The sequence below is a fragment of the Mercenaria mercenaria genome, chromosome 17, assembly GCF_021730395.1.
Source record: "Mercenaria mercenaria strain notata chromosome 17, MADL_Memer_1, whole genome shotgun sequence".
NCBI lineage: Eukaryota > Metazoa > Mollusca > Bivalvia > Venerida > Veneridae > Mercenaria > Mercenaria mercenaria.
In genome coordinates, this window is record NC_069377.1 from 58,576,649 (window position 1) to 58,591,010 (window position 14,362).

A 14,362-nucleotide genomic window follows, 5' to 3' on the forward strand; every position below is an offset into this window, starting at 1 on the left:
ACATTTCTTCAATAGACTGGTCCATCATTCAATTTGGGCATTACCCCTTATAATTCAAAGGGGTGCTCATTGAAAAATTACTGACTGAATAGCGAACAATGCAGACCGTCAGTGCAGGTTGATCTTGGTCTTCAATGGTCGCAAAAGGCAAAACACCTGCCGCCAGCAGGCTAACGGTTAAATTGATAGGACAGAGTTAAACAGGTCTATGCTTTGCATTTTGGTAACGTTTTCATCGTGAAATAATTCGTCTCATACACCACCATTACTATTTTGGATCATTTGTTTGTTTCATTATTTTTTTCTTGCACCAGACACCCATTTTTCTTCTGAGTTTTATTTAGTACTAACAATATTCTTTAAGAAAACGTAAGTTACAGACATTTAAACATTGGTACTGGTGTGTGCTGCAGCCGTTTGAAGTGCGTCAGTTTTATGTACAATAAAGAACAAATAATATTTAGTGCGTTTAAGGCTGTGATTGTACCGGGCAACAAATAAAAATACTGTAACAGGCCCCCATTATGTGTGCAATTCCACCGTTGATCCTACATGTGACCGGTGTATGTTAAAACAAACTAATTAAACTCTTCCTTTAATTTCATTTTTATTCTAATTTCGTAACATCGTAAAACCAACATTATTATATAAAAAGCAGAACAAAATCATTTCAATGCGGCGCTAGAAGCTTCTTAGAGAAAAAGCATTACAAAAAGCAACTCAGTTTATACATCGGAGGTCATAACTATCACCATGCAAGATGTAAAGGATTTAAAGAAAACTCCTGCCATCAGAGATGTTGTTATATAAATGTAGCCATACATGATTCCTACATTCGTATTCTGGCACACAATTCTGACAGACCTACGTACCATCAAGTCCACAAAAACATGTCTGGCTCAAAACTACCTGTGGTTACTAAGTTTAACATAGCAAATAGATTTTTGCGAACAATATTATCAATAATTCCGAAATGTATGATAAATGAGCCTGTTTGTAAGCGACAAATACAAACTATACCGGAAAAAAGTAATTCATATCCCTTATTATTTATGCCTGTAACATTTCATTCCTTTAATTATGTGTACATGTACAAATATGCTTAAGAGACATACTGATGGTTACAATGGGCACTTATTTTCATTGAAGCAACACATGTCATGCGTCCTTCGATTAAACGGTCTCATGTGCATAAAAGAAATACTTGAGTTTGGGCACGATCAAGGTAAAAATATTACAACTGCATCGTGAAGCAATATATAAAAAAAACATCATTTGATACTTGTCCTTCAACAATATCCGAGTCTTTAAAATATTTTTGAAATATTCCTTTTGATGTAATTCTGCACGTTTGAAAAATCGAAAGTGATGGCGTAACGTCATTTGTCCGGATAACATACGATAAAGTCCGGATTATATGCCATACATGTGTAACGTCAACGGTTGACGGTATTTCGGTCAAAAGATGCAGAACTATACCAAAACTCTTTCTAAAAGCATAACGTTTGAAGTTTGTTTAAGTGTTAGTAAAAGCTTGAGTAATCGCTCAAACACCACCACCGAGAACTACTTCTACACACTGCAAACTTTTCTAATCTACTTCTATATCTATATATCTACTACATGTACTACGTTCACTGCAAACTCTACTATCTACTTCCACGGCACTCGTTTACTATTCTAATTTTGACTATTCTACTGTCTACATCTATATCCACGGCAAGCTGGCTATTTCTACGTTCACTGCAAACTTCTATTATCTACTAACACGGCATTAGGTTATATTGCACACGGTTGGTTATTCTCTGGCGGACTGAATTTGATAAAGACAAAATGAAATTCGTCTCCGTGCCCAAAATCAAGATCTCATGCACATAAAACCTTTGTCCATACATATGACGAAGAAGTAACCGTTTTTGGTTATGTGTAAAACTCATTCTTTTATATTGTCTCGTACCGTGACATTTGCTATTTTTGCACATGACTGGTTATAATCTGGTAGATTCTTACAGATAAAATGAATCGTCTCCTTGCCCAAAATAAAGTTCTCATGCACATAAAACCATATATATGACTAAAAGTAACCGTTTTTTGGATAGTTATGTGTGAAACTCTTTCTTTATAGTACAGTGGTCCTAACAAATTTCTCTTTACACTGGTATTCCAAAAAGTTAACACTCGTGGACAGACCTAGACATACAGACATACAGATTATGTTTTCAATCAATACCTTATGCAAATTGCGACGCCGTTTCAAAGACAAATAGTGAGATAATTCCTTTCATTTAGTAAAACAATATTTAGCACGGCAAAAACAGCAGTAAATATCTAGATAATATATTCCTATAAAGTTTGAATAATTAAGCAAAAGAACACAAATTTCTAATAACTAAGCTGAAATAAAAACAAATGACTAACGTACGAAACGTATATAAAATGACTTTTATATTACATTTATATGTTGACATATTATATTCCTTTTACAACTTTAAGTTTATCATACACCCATCCAATTTCACCGACTTGTCCGTTTTTAGCCTTCGGAAATTGGGCACCAGGAGCCGCACGGTTCAGGTACCCCATCTGACTAGTAATTTCTGATGAATTGTCCGACTCTCCAACCACGACAAACTCGTTCTCTGTTTTAACACGCTGGTCTCGTAATCCACTCGGACCTAGAGACAAAAGAACATAATACCATGCAGATATAAAATGAGATGAATGTATGCGAAGTTGGATAAAAAAAATCAAACTTATTTAGGTCATATTATTCAGTTTGTAATACTTTTAATGTCTATAAAAATGTAAAGTTATCACGCCTTAAACGAGTGAAAACAAATGAATGTCAGTATCTAAACTTTGTACGTGCAGTAGGCAAAACGGTTTCAGTTCCACCTGGAACAACTGCGTAATAAACCTTCCTGGTTCCATGTATATATAGCTTGAGATACATATATACTTTAATACATTTGTACTGGTTATATCATTTTAATAGGAATGTTATTTTCTTAGATATTATATGTATAACACGAGTTTATACCATTAAAAAGGGTAACAGGCTGCAGTTACATTTTCATCTCTTTCCCTTATTGAAAATAATTACAGTCGGGCCGGGTATTTTTATCATGTAATTTCTCTTTGTTGTATGCATGCACATGTCACCATAAATCTTCTCAATAGCAGTAGTTTCTGGTTTCTGTTGAACATTCCTTTGCAAAATAACTCTTATGAAAAACTTAGCGGTTTAATTTCATTGACAGGGTTAAGTGTTATATACAAGGAATAGTTGAAAAAGATCTGGTTCAAAACAAATCTTAAAAGTCTGCTGTCAAGTGCATGTTTGAACATGCATTTTATCGTTACCATGGTTTATGTAATATCTGTTGTTTAAAACTTTTAGCACCAACCGACTGCCATCTCCATAACTAAATACATTTGTATTTTAAAAAGACCTAGTAGGCCTATCTGAATATATCAGTTTATAGTCGAAGACATTTCTTTCTTCGGAATGTTGGCCGACGAGGGTGGGGATAGGTGAAGGGCGTTGCACATTTCAAACCCTCATATACACAGGCTCTGTTGTATTGCTTTGTTGCATTCTATGCTTTTGAGGAATCTTTTCATAGATTTTGTTACTTAATAAAACTATATTGCTGATTATTAATGATAGTCTTGTATATTTACCGGTGAACAGTACGGGACCTCCGTATGCCGTCCATGATTTATGTGCCGGTGTCATTGGAGTTGCACGTGCTGCCATAGGAGTAGATACACTTTTCTCGGTCTTTTCCGTCACGTGACTAAGGGTACTATGAGTGGATTTCGGACGATCCATGGCTAGATCCGGTGTTCTGTAAATATAAATTCTGTGAAGAATGCGACCTACATGTATACTAAATAATTTCATCTTAATTCTATCTAAACTGGATCTGTTTAATTGTTCGCACTTTATTTATACAGTGGTAAATAACTGATCTAAACCGTTTTTAATAATATATTTAGAAAGCAAACCGTATATTTGTGTTTTCATATATATTGATATCTGGCTCAGTTGTATCAACACTCTTTCAGTTATTCAAAGTCTTGACTCGAAATAAGTGAACAAAATTTCTACTTGACAATAAACACTTTTCGAAAATTATTCAAGCACGTCTTTTTTGTGTGGACGAAATACAGTAGAGTAATATTTAATACAATATTTACAGCGGCTCTAACAAATTCAAAACTTGTAAAAAAAACGTGCTTAACCGGTTGACATTTTTCTTTACAACTGCCCTTGCAGAGTTGCTTGGTAACAAAAATCGTATGAGTTGTCACATTGAATCCCGAACTTCATATAGGGTAATCGCGGTCCAGCTAGCCCATTTCGCATTTAGATCCGCTAGAATTTATGTTCAAGAAATTTTATTTAAAAGATTTATGACGAATACTTGAATTAAATACGTTTTCGAAATTATCATATTAAGATATCATTTTAAAAATACTAAAGGCTTTAAAAATACCTTGTCTGTGTGGCTCCCTTTTGAACTTTTACTCCATTTGAGAACTGAAAATCTTAAATTGTCAATACTCTTAATGTCTGTTCTGTTCAATTCTATTCTTGATATCCTTAAGAACAAATAATCCGTATATTAATCAGTGTAACGAAACTAAATTGTACGATTTTAACAGTTTAGTTTGTTGCAAGTCACGTATAATATGATATCTTTAAATACCCCCAAATATGAAATCTAATCTGATTGTAAGGTTGTTAAGACCGTATCAAATATATAGAATTAACAAACGGATCGCTCAAGTAATGACTGTATGGCTTTTACACGGACCGGTGATCTTAAAAAGCTATTCTATATCATTAATAAGCGTATACATGTCTTGGTGCTAGAGACCCATTTAAAGCCGTTAATGCATTTCATTCATTTTTTTTTTTCAGTCTTCTACCCGGTGAAATATTAGAAGCATATAAAATCAAATTGATTCAACAAAAGCAATGAAAAGGCGATTCAATTTTGCATTCAATTTCATTGTTATTTGAAATACTGTTTATATAAAAGTTTATACTTTAAAATCGATTGATTTCTATTTTATGTAAAGTGGATTAAAAGCCATGTTTCAAGTAGCTTTAATTCAAAAATTACATATTGCGGAAAGGACATGTGACAGCTCGTTGTCTAGATTTAAAATGACGATGACGACATTAATAATAATAATAATAATAAATAGTAATGATCATAATAATTAACAATAATATGATGATAATAATAAAAATAACAACAATAATAATAATAATAAATTTTGACTAGAGATGTATAGAGATCACCTGTACGGAGTCTCATTGGAAATCATTTGAAGGAGAAGAATTCTATCAGATTTGTCTTCCATTAGTTATTATATTCAATGTATGACTATGTATCAATGTATATGTTTACTATTTGGGAATAAATATGTTTAAACTAAACTAAATCATTTAAAGTTGTAGAAGTGTAATGTCAGTGTAACTATAAGGACATATACCTCTGCAACCCAAAAATATGCCATGCACGTGATCATACCTCTTAACCTAAAATGAATAACGAATGTGATCATGTGTATGCCGTTATTCAAACTGTGGTATATATGATAGTAGTTCGGGGTCTCTCTTGGCCGAGTAGTTAAGTTCGATTTCTAAAATCACTTCCTCTTACCTTTGTCGTTTCGAGCTTAGTTAAGATATTCGTATGCGGAAATAAACCTGGCTTGCGACAGGTCAGTGGTTCTACTCAGGTGACCACCCTAGTCCCGTGTCTGAAGTAATGCCCGAACGGGCGCTTGGTGGTGTGTGTGTGTATGTAAGCTTTTTATAGTCGCCACCGGTAGCTCATATGGGCGACTCCTTCAGAAAACCGTTCGTAACGGGAGGATAGTGCAAGCCACTGAAGACACTCCACTCCCAGAAGCTTCCCTGGTTCTTTAGCGTGCCAGGTGTAATGCACTCTTATACAAATGCGGTGGCTTGAACTCACGACCCCTGGTTTCGTGCACTTGGGGCCTTCCTCCACCATTAAAAGTTTGGAAGTCGCCATATAGCCTGGATTGTGTCGATGTAACTTAATCCCCCAAAACACTGGAACTAGTTCATGCGGACTATGCAAGTATGTATACACATTTTAGTTGTCAAATGTCACGCACATCTACACTTCATGGAAAACGTGTGTGGTGAAAATCCAAGGGTGGAAGAATGACGCGCTAAATTATATTTGCGATGGACCGACCGATCGTACTTTGGCAGCGTCCTGGTGCCAGCAGATTTAAATTTCTCTTACTTATGATTTACTATCTCCTACGTAGGACTTAGTATCTCCTACGTAGGAGATATTAAGTACTGCGTACGAGATACTTAGTCCTAGGAAATAGTAAGTCGCACGTAAGACAAATTTAAATTTCTCTGCTGGCACCATATCCCTAAATGAGCCTCAAAATATAGCTTGTTATGAGGTGCCAATACCTATGCGCAAAAGGGGGTGCATTTTATTTTTGCAATCGTTCAAGGTTATAACAGTTGTTTTTACAATCATCATTCCTGAAAAAGTATGACGATATTATCCACCTCTTTTACAATATAGTTCTTTATCTGTTACACCTGGAGTCTGTTTTGAGTTGTGTTATTTTTAAATCACGTTTTATCTTATGTTTGAAAGCGAATATGAAATATTTATACAATTCCAACAGAATTTTGAAAGCTGGGCAGTTTTTGGCGTCGGCTCACGAATATAAAAATGATACTTTCGACAAACGGATAAAAACTAAAGTACAGTACTTACTTATCCGAAACACTCATTTTTATCCTATTCCAGTCGGGACATCCTTCGCCGCTCTCATCTTGTTCAGGTATGGCAAGGAATATGAGACCTTGTAGTTGGTTTATGAAAAACGTCGGAGGCAATGAATAAAAACTGCTGTCAAGTTAAATACTTTTGTCTTAGACTATCTCACAATAACTATTATTTACTATTGTAATGTTTTGTCAATGAAAATACACAATTTCCAAAGACAATATGTGAAAAAATTTAAATGGCCATTACAAGGAACAAAATAAAACTGCTTGATATTCAAAAAATATTTGATAGATTTCAAAAGACAAGATTACAGGAACATTTGACTAAAATTCCAACTTAATATAGATCGTAGCTATCAAGATTAGTATACATGACAATACAAAAAGAACAATATGAGATAAGGGGATTTAAATGCGTAAAATACTTCACGGCGTGGTAAGCAAAAATCCGCTTAATCAAACGGAGGCAATGACCTTAATGTATACAAGTCAGTTCACAGATTAACAGATTACTATTAAACGTAATCTCACGCTGAGGTTTCAAATAACCTTATACTCCTCAAATAATGTCACCTAACTCCTTAAAAAATCAATTAATAACACTGCATAGCCTGCAATTTTTTACTGAAAGAATAAAAATTTTAGGAAAAATTATTATTATGCAAGTAAAGATGGCACGAATTCTCAAAGAAACATTTTCTCCCTTAAAGGAACAAAGATGTACGTTTGCCCCTAAAATGGTATTAAAGAAAATAAGACTCTAAATAGAGTTAATTCTAAGTTTCCATTCATAGAGAACTATTGTTTTATCAAACTCCCTGCAATAGTTTGCAATTTATTATTTATTATTGCAGAAAATAACTAATTTAAACTAATATTACGAGTATGAAAAACCTTGAATTTTTGACCGATTTTTTTTAAAGAAATCTGAACCTTTGCCTCATTGAGTTCAACATTTATGTCAAATATAAATTAGATTGTTGTAGAAGTTACGGCCCGGACATGCGAACATGACATCTGATCCTCGAGAGAACCGTTTGGTTTGCGCGTGTCAATCCGTATCTCATCGAGGTTAACATTTATGCTCTGTGTTTGATTTAGGTTAAAAATGCATGTATATCAAAGTTATGTCCCGGACAAGCTCTGACGTGACCTTTGATCTGCAACTGTGATCATGACATTAGAGACTGGATCCATAGGTTTGTACAAAACACTCCAGCTCATCGAGGAATTTATGCCATAAACGACTCTCCATGCAAAACAGGACGGAAGCACTAACGCACATACACCCAAACTTCAATTTTGACAACTAAGTCACGCTCACCAAAAGCGGACTCTACAAAAATCTCTAGTATTGTTTTAAGATACCAAATGATCCATTTTTGGTCGTATTTTCAACAACTCGTGTCCATTATTGACGTAGGAACAAAGTAAAATGTATATTCTGCATACTGCTTCCTACAACTCTTGTACTAAGTCCTTTAAAACAGAGGAGGTTTGTTACACACATATGAACCATAAGTAGTCGAAGGTAACTTGGTATACATCATACAAGATCATGCGAAGAACTTTGATAGCCAATCGCGTGCCCGTATATACGGTTGTAACCAGATTTTTAATAATTCTCAAGGTCACCATCACCTCCACGTCAAAAATTGTAGAGGATATCTTCTGATCATAAGCGACCACGCTAGGAAGTTTCAAGCCTTCTCCAGCTATCAAGAAATTATATTTCATTTTAGTGACAATGACCTTTTTATGTTTGACAGTCATACACTAAAGCATTCTCATGTGGTTGATCAGATACATTCTCGAGGTCACTGACCAGAAGCTACTGATTCCCCCCCCCCCCCCCCCAGTAAACGTTGTCCATCCTGTAAGTTTTAGTACTGTAGGCAAATATATTCTGCAGTAACTGCTTTCTGAAGGCCATGCTAAACAAAGGGGCATCTGCTGTCCACATGAAATCATTGCAATATGCTTAAACATTATTTTCAGGACATTTAACCCTTACCCTGCTAAATTTCTACAACGAACGTGTACATCTTTCAATTTGGACCATTAACTGTTAAAAGGGGTGCTTACCAAAATGATACTAACTGAATGGCGTACAGTGCAGATCATGATCTACACTGGTCGCAAAGGCAGAACCAATCATGTCCAGCATGGTAAGGGTTAAATAATGAAATTAAAACAAGTCTGTCATTTCATATTCCCACTTTATTGAATGTTATAGTCAACTGTTCAACAATATATGTAAATTTTCAAGATATATATGACCCAAATTCATATTTGAAAATACGAACAATTACTTTATAGTATCTATGTAAACAAAAAATTAACATGTTTGTGTGTACATACAACACTGTGTGTTACAGTACACACCCAACACATGTATAGCTTAGGACTGTATAAATAGTTTTAACAAATGACTGCTATACATTACATGTAATTGTGAATGTAGCTCTACAAACACAGTTTATAATTTATCTATTCAACTTAAATCAATCCGATGAGGGTTTTCTATAATTAAAGTTAGTATTTAAAAATAATCAATTGTAGAGGAAGATGCACATTGCAGCAATGCTTATCTTTAAATCATTCTTTAAGCTCCATGATATAAAGACGATGAAATGTTACACTGCAGTAATAAGCTCAATGATATAAAAAGGATGAAATGTTACACAGTAGTTATATGCTCAATGATATAAAGAGGATGAAATGTTACACTGCAGTTATAAACTCAATGATATAAAGATGAAATGTTATACTGCAGTTATAAGCTCAATGATATAAAGAGGACGAAATGTTAGACTGTAGTTATAAGCTCAATGATATAAAGACAATGAAATGTTACACTGCAGTTATAAACTCAATGATATAAAGATGAAATGTTACACTGCAGTTATAAGCTCAATGATATAAAGAGGACGAAATGTTAGACTGCAGTTATAAGCTCAATGATATAAAGACGATGAAATGTTACACTGCAGTTATAAACTCAATGATATAAAGATGAAATGTTACACTGCAGTTATAAGCTCAATGATATAAAGAGGATGAAATGTTACACAGTAGATATAAGCTCAATGATATAAAGACGATGAAATGTTACACTGCAGTTATAAGCTCTATGATATAAAGAGGACGAAATGTTACACTGCAGTTATAAGCTCAATGATATAAAGAGGATGAAATGTTACACTGCAGTTATAAGCTCCATGATATAAAGAGGATGAAATGTTACACTGCAGTTATAAGCTCCATGATATAAAGAGGATGAAATGTTACACTGCAGTTATAAGCTCCATGATATAAAGAGGATGAAATGTTACACTGCAGTTATAAGCTCAATGATATAAAGAGGATGAAATGTACACTGCAGTAAAAGCTCAATGATAAAAGATGAATGTTACACTGCAGTTTAAGCTCAAGATTTAGAGATGAAATGTTAACTGTCAGTTTAAATCAATGATACAAAGAGGATGAAATGGTACACTGCAGTTATAAGCTCAATGATAAAAAGGGATGAAATGTTACACTGCAGTTATAAGCTCCATGATATAGAGGATGAAATGTTACACTGCAGTTATAAGCTCCATAATATATAGAGGATGTAATGTTACACTGCAGTTATAAGCTCAATGATATAAAGAGGATGAAATGTTACACTGCAGTTATAAGCTCAATGATATAAAGAGGATGAAATGTTACACTGCAGTTATAAGCTCCATGATATAAAGAGGATGTTATGTTACACTGCAGTTATAAGCTCAATGATATAAAGATGAAATGTTACACTGCAGTTATAAGCTCCATGATATATAGAGGATGTAATGTTACACTGCAGTTATAAGCTCAATGATATGAATAGGATGAAATGTTACACTGCAGTTATAAGCTTCATCATATAAAGAGGATGTTATGTTAGACTGCAGTTATAAGCTCAATGATATAAGGATGAAATGTTATACTGCAGTTTTAAGCTCAATGGTATAGTGGACGAAATGTTAGACTGCAGTTATAAGCTCAATGATATAAAGAGGATGAAATGTTAGACTGCAGTTGTAAGTTCAATGATATAAAGAGGATGAAATGTTACACTGCAGTTATAAGCTCAATGATATAAAGATGAAATGTTAGACTGCAGTTGTAAGCTCAATGGTATAGTGGATGAAATGTTAGACTACAGTTATAAGCTCAATGATATATAGAAGATGAAATGTTACACTGCAGTTAAAAGCTCAATGATATAAAGAGGATGAAATGTTACACTGCAGTTAAAAGCTCAATGATATAAAGAGGATGAAATGTTACACTGCAGTTATAAGCTCAATGATATAAAGAGGATGAAATGTTGCACAGTAGTTATAAGCTCAATCATGAAATGGTACACTGCAGCTATAAGCTCAATGAAATAAAGATGAAATGTTATACTGCAGTTTTAAGCTCAAAGATTTAGAGGATGAAATGTTAGACTGTAGTTATAAACTCAATGATACAAAGAGGATGAAATGGTAGACTGCAGTTATAAGCTCAATGATATAAAGATGGAATGTTAGACTGCAGTTATAAACTCAATGATATAAAGATGAAATGTTAGACTGTAGTTATAAACTCAATGATACAAAGATGATGAAATGTTACACTGCAAATAACGTCATAAATCATACATAAAGTGTAATTCATTGTACAATTATACTGCCATGATATATGTATGGTATGCATACAAACTAACAACAACTTTAATTACACTTATACAATCAATGTCTTACATGGGTACATTATAAATTAGCATAATTACGCTTTGTTCATTTCAGCTGTGTTTGAAGCTTTGTTTACTAGAAGCACTGTCGTTCAACTTACTCTGCTTCAAAACAGAGCAATTTTTTTTTCTGAAATTATCAAAATTTCTAAACACAAAACTTGGATGTTGGGTAGGAATTCCCTGTGTCCATTGAGTAAACTGGTCTCAATGCAACTATTTTTTTAATATATTGTTCTTAATTCCATAAGGCTTTCGATGTTACGTTAACTACAGATAAAGTAGCTCTATAAAATAGAGAATAATCACATGTTTAGAAAAGCACTAACTTCAATGTATTGCACTTGGGACTTCAGAGCCATAAAGGGAGGTAATTAAAATAAAACAATGGTTTCAATAATAATAATTTCAAATGTCAATGCAATATTCCAACCTAGGCCAAAAATGTGAAAAAAAAATCTTGAAAATAGGGACTGAGTAAGGAATACTTAAATTTGACCTTCATAATAGAAAATGTGGCAGCAACATCATAAACAAAACCATTATGACCTTTAAAGCCTATCTGACACTTCCAACCCCTTGATATATATATATACATACATACACACCTTGATGTACACTGTATATTAACATGCATCTCTGTAGACATAATTACTGAGGTCACCCTAAGGCTTAATACTTGTTTTAACATCAGCTGCTTTACCTGAAAATGCTTTCTATATAAACATACATTAGCAACCTGAGACATCAAGAGAATTGTTCCCTTCTCCTTGCAACTAATTACACCATCACATATCTGTTAGTACAAATATCTTTTAACAGCAAGCACAAGCACACAGCTGTAAGAATTTTATGTTTGCACATCTTCCAGTCATTTGAATCAATATTGCTGCTTTGATGCACCAAACTTTTACACAAGTTTTCCAACATATTGTAGCACAAGTTTATCTTGGTACTATCCAATTGCACCAAAATTCAGTACAACTCCATGTTGGTGCTGCCATCTATTAGGTACACCACACCTCATTGATGCTACCATTCCGGTGCACCAAACCTTAACATGAGTTTATCTTGATCTGCTAGATCCTTCTGCACTTTCTTTCTCATGTAGAATATTGGACAATCTCGACTGAAATTAGACATTTTTATCTACAATTCAAGGATTGTGACATATATTCATTTCATTTTTTTTTGTATTCAGCAGCAAAAAAACTAAATGTAGATATTGTACATGTTTCAAGAATTTATCTGGATAGGAACTTAGCTTTATACACAGTTCAGCTATATTCTTTATTAAACAAGACAATTGCCCTTCATTAAAAGTCCCCTACTGTGTCATTAGTCACATCTCCTGCCATAAGAACCAAAATTTCATATACTGACACTAAACTATACAAGGTCAATAAACTAGGTTTCATGACAAAATCTCTAGTACTTTAACCTTTAGCCTGCTGGCGGCAACTGATTCTGCCCTTGCGACCAGTGGTCTGCACTGTTCGCTATTCAGTCAGTAAGTTTTCAGTGAACACCTCTTTGATAAAGAAGTGGCTCTGCCCAAATTAAATGATGGACAATCCATTATAGGAATTTAGCAGGGTAAAGGTTAAAAGTTAACCCACTCAGGAACTATCTTTTGATAGACTGACAGACCAATGAACAGATAAAAGGACAAAATAAAATAATGTACATATGCTACATATTGCCTTCTACCTATGTCCCATATTTCATGAATAAAATCTCAAGCACTTTTAAAGCACTTTTAAAGTTATGATTTGTGACTGACAGACAGTAAGACAGATAATGAACTGAAAATAAATAAAGAAAAGAAAATATTGTGCATGTTCTCCATACTGTCTTTTATCTATATACCTGTACTTAGCTTTAGAAAATTTCAAGTTATTGCAGGGTCCACATTTTTGTCATATTTTAGAAATATCTGTTGCTATGGTAACCTCATGTGTTTCCATAGTAACAAAATAAAAGCATATTTCTAGTATTCATACTGCCATCTTATCCAAGTACCAAGTTTCATGAAAAAAATTCTTGCTCTTTTAAAGATATCACAGGATCCCATTTTGTGTGACTGGAAGACTAATTGCTCAAGTACATACAGCTGGGGGAAAACCTAAAAGTCTCCGGTTTCATTAGTAGGGACTTAAACAATATAGAAATACAAGCAAATAAAATTAGCTATTCACATTTTCCATGACTTCAATATATTTCCTTTTTTGCCATAATACAGATACTGGATGGTAAAGTGGGGTGATATAATTTATCCGTTTAGCAAATTAGTATTCATCTTTTCAAACTGTAAATTATGAATAACTGTTTGGGGATTTATTGAAAGGAAACCAAAACACTGCCACCAAACCTACCTAGTACACAGAACGTCCTCATGTAGACTTCCAGAACATCTCTGACACTGTGTCCACAGGCGGGAAAACTTCTCTTCTAATGCATTCATTGTTGAGATTTCCTTCTGGTAAAACTCAGACTCTTTAGTCTTACAATGCTTGCATACAGCTCCTGAAAATTAGATTCATAGATCTCTGACTAACCTCTGTATAATATGAAGCTGTAATTTGAACTTTCTTCTTATGAAGTTTGTAACAAATAGATTACTAAAAGCAGACTGAAACTTTTAGAAAAACCTTTCTAAAATGCATACTTAACAATGCAGGAAAAAAAAAATCCATCAAATATCTGTTACATGCGAAAGACATTCTCAGTGAAGAAATACAATGATTTCAGAGTCAGATTTTGGGTAATTCAAACACAATTTATGT

General features: G+C 33.8%; 2 protein-coding genes across 6 annotated transcripts in view; both read right to left on the reverse strand.

Annotated features, from left to right (window-relative positions):
• Positions 1 to 590: 590 nt before the first annotated feature.
• Positions 591 to 7,006, reverse strand: LOC123536950 (uncharacterized). Of its 2 annotated transcripts, none has more exons than XR_006683430.2 (3): positions 4,503 to 4,715; positions 3,685 to 3,851; positions 591 to 2,675 (listed from the first exon to the last, which is right to left on the reverse strand). XR_006683430.2 is itself a non-coding variant. In XM_045320467.2 (3 exons), exons 1-3 carry the CDS (start codon positions 6,812 to 6,814, stop codon positions 2,470 to 2,472), a joined length of 390 nt encoding a protein of 129 aa, XP_045176402.2. In that variant the 5' UTR covers positions 6,815 to 7,006; the 3' UTR covers positions 591 to 2,469. The 2 variants fall into 2 exon arrangements, 1 of the variants encoding a protein (XP_045176402.2); XM_045320467.2 differs by lacking the exon at positions 4,503 to 4,715 and adding an exon at positions 6,798 to 7,006.
• A 3,276-nt stretch (positions 7,007 to 10,282) lies between these two features.
• Positions 10,283 to 14,362, reverse strand: part of LOC123535687 (DNA polymerase delta catalytic subunit-like) — a 63,762-nt gene continuing 59,682 nt past the window's right edge. For all 4 annotated transcript variants that reach the window (XM_053528291.1, XM_053528293.1, XM_053528294.1 and 1 more), the window contains exons 24-25: positions 13,952 to 14,102; positions 10,283 to 12,705 (exon numbers count right to left, since the gene is read on the reverse strand). In XM_053528291.1, the coding sequence (XP_053384266.1) occupies positions 12,609 to 12,705; positions 13,952 to 14,102 (248 nt within the window). In that variant the 3' untranslated portion in view covers positions 10,283 to 12,608. The remainder of the gene's footprint in view (positions 12,706 to 13,951; positions 14,103 to 14,362) is intronic.

Coding starts and splice junctions, on each gene's coding strand:
- LOC123536950 (XM_045320467.2), bottom strand. Junction 2,676..3,684: donor AGGTCCCGTACTGTTCACCG/GTAAATATACAA, acceptor TTTTGTCTCTAG/GTCCGAGTGGATTACGAGAC.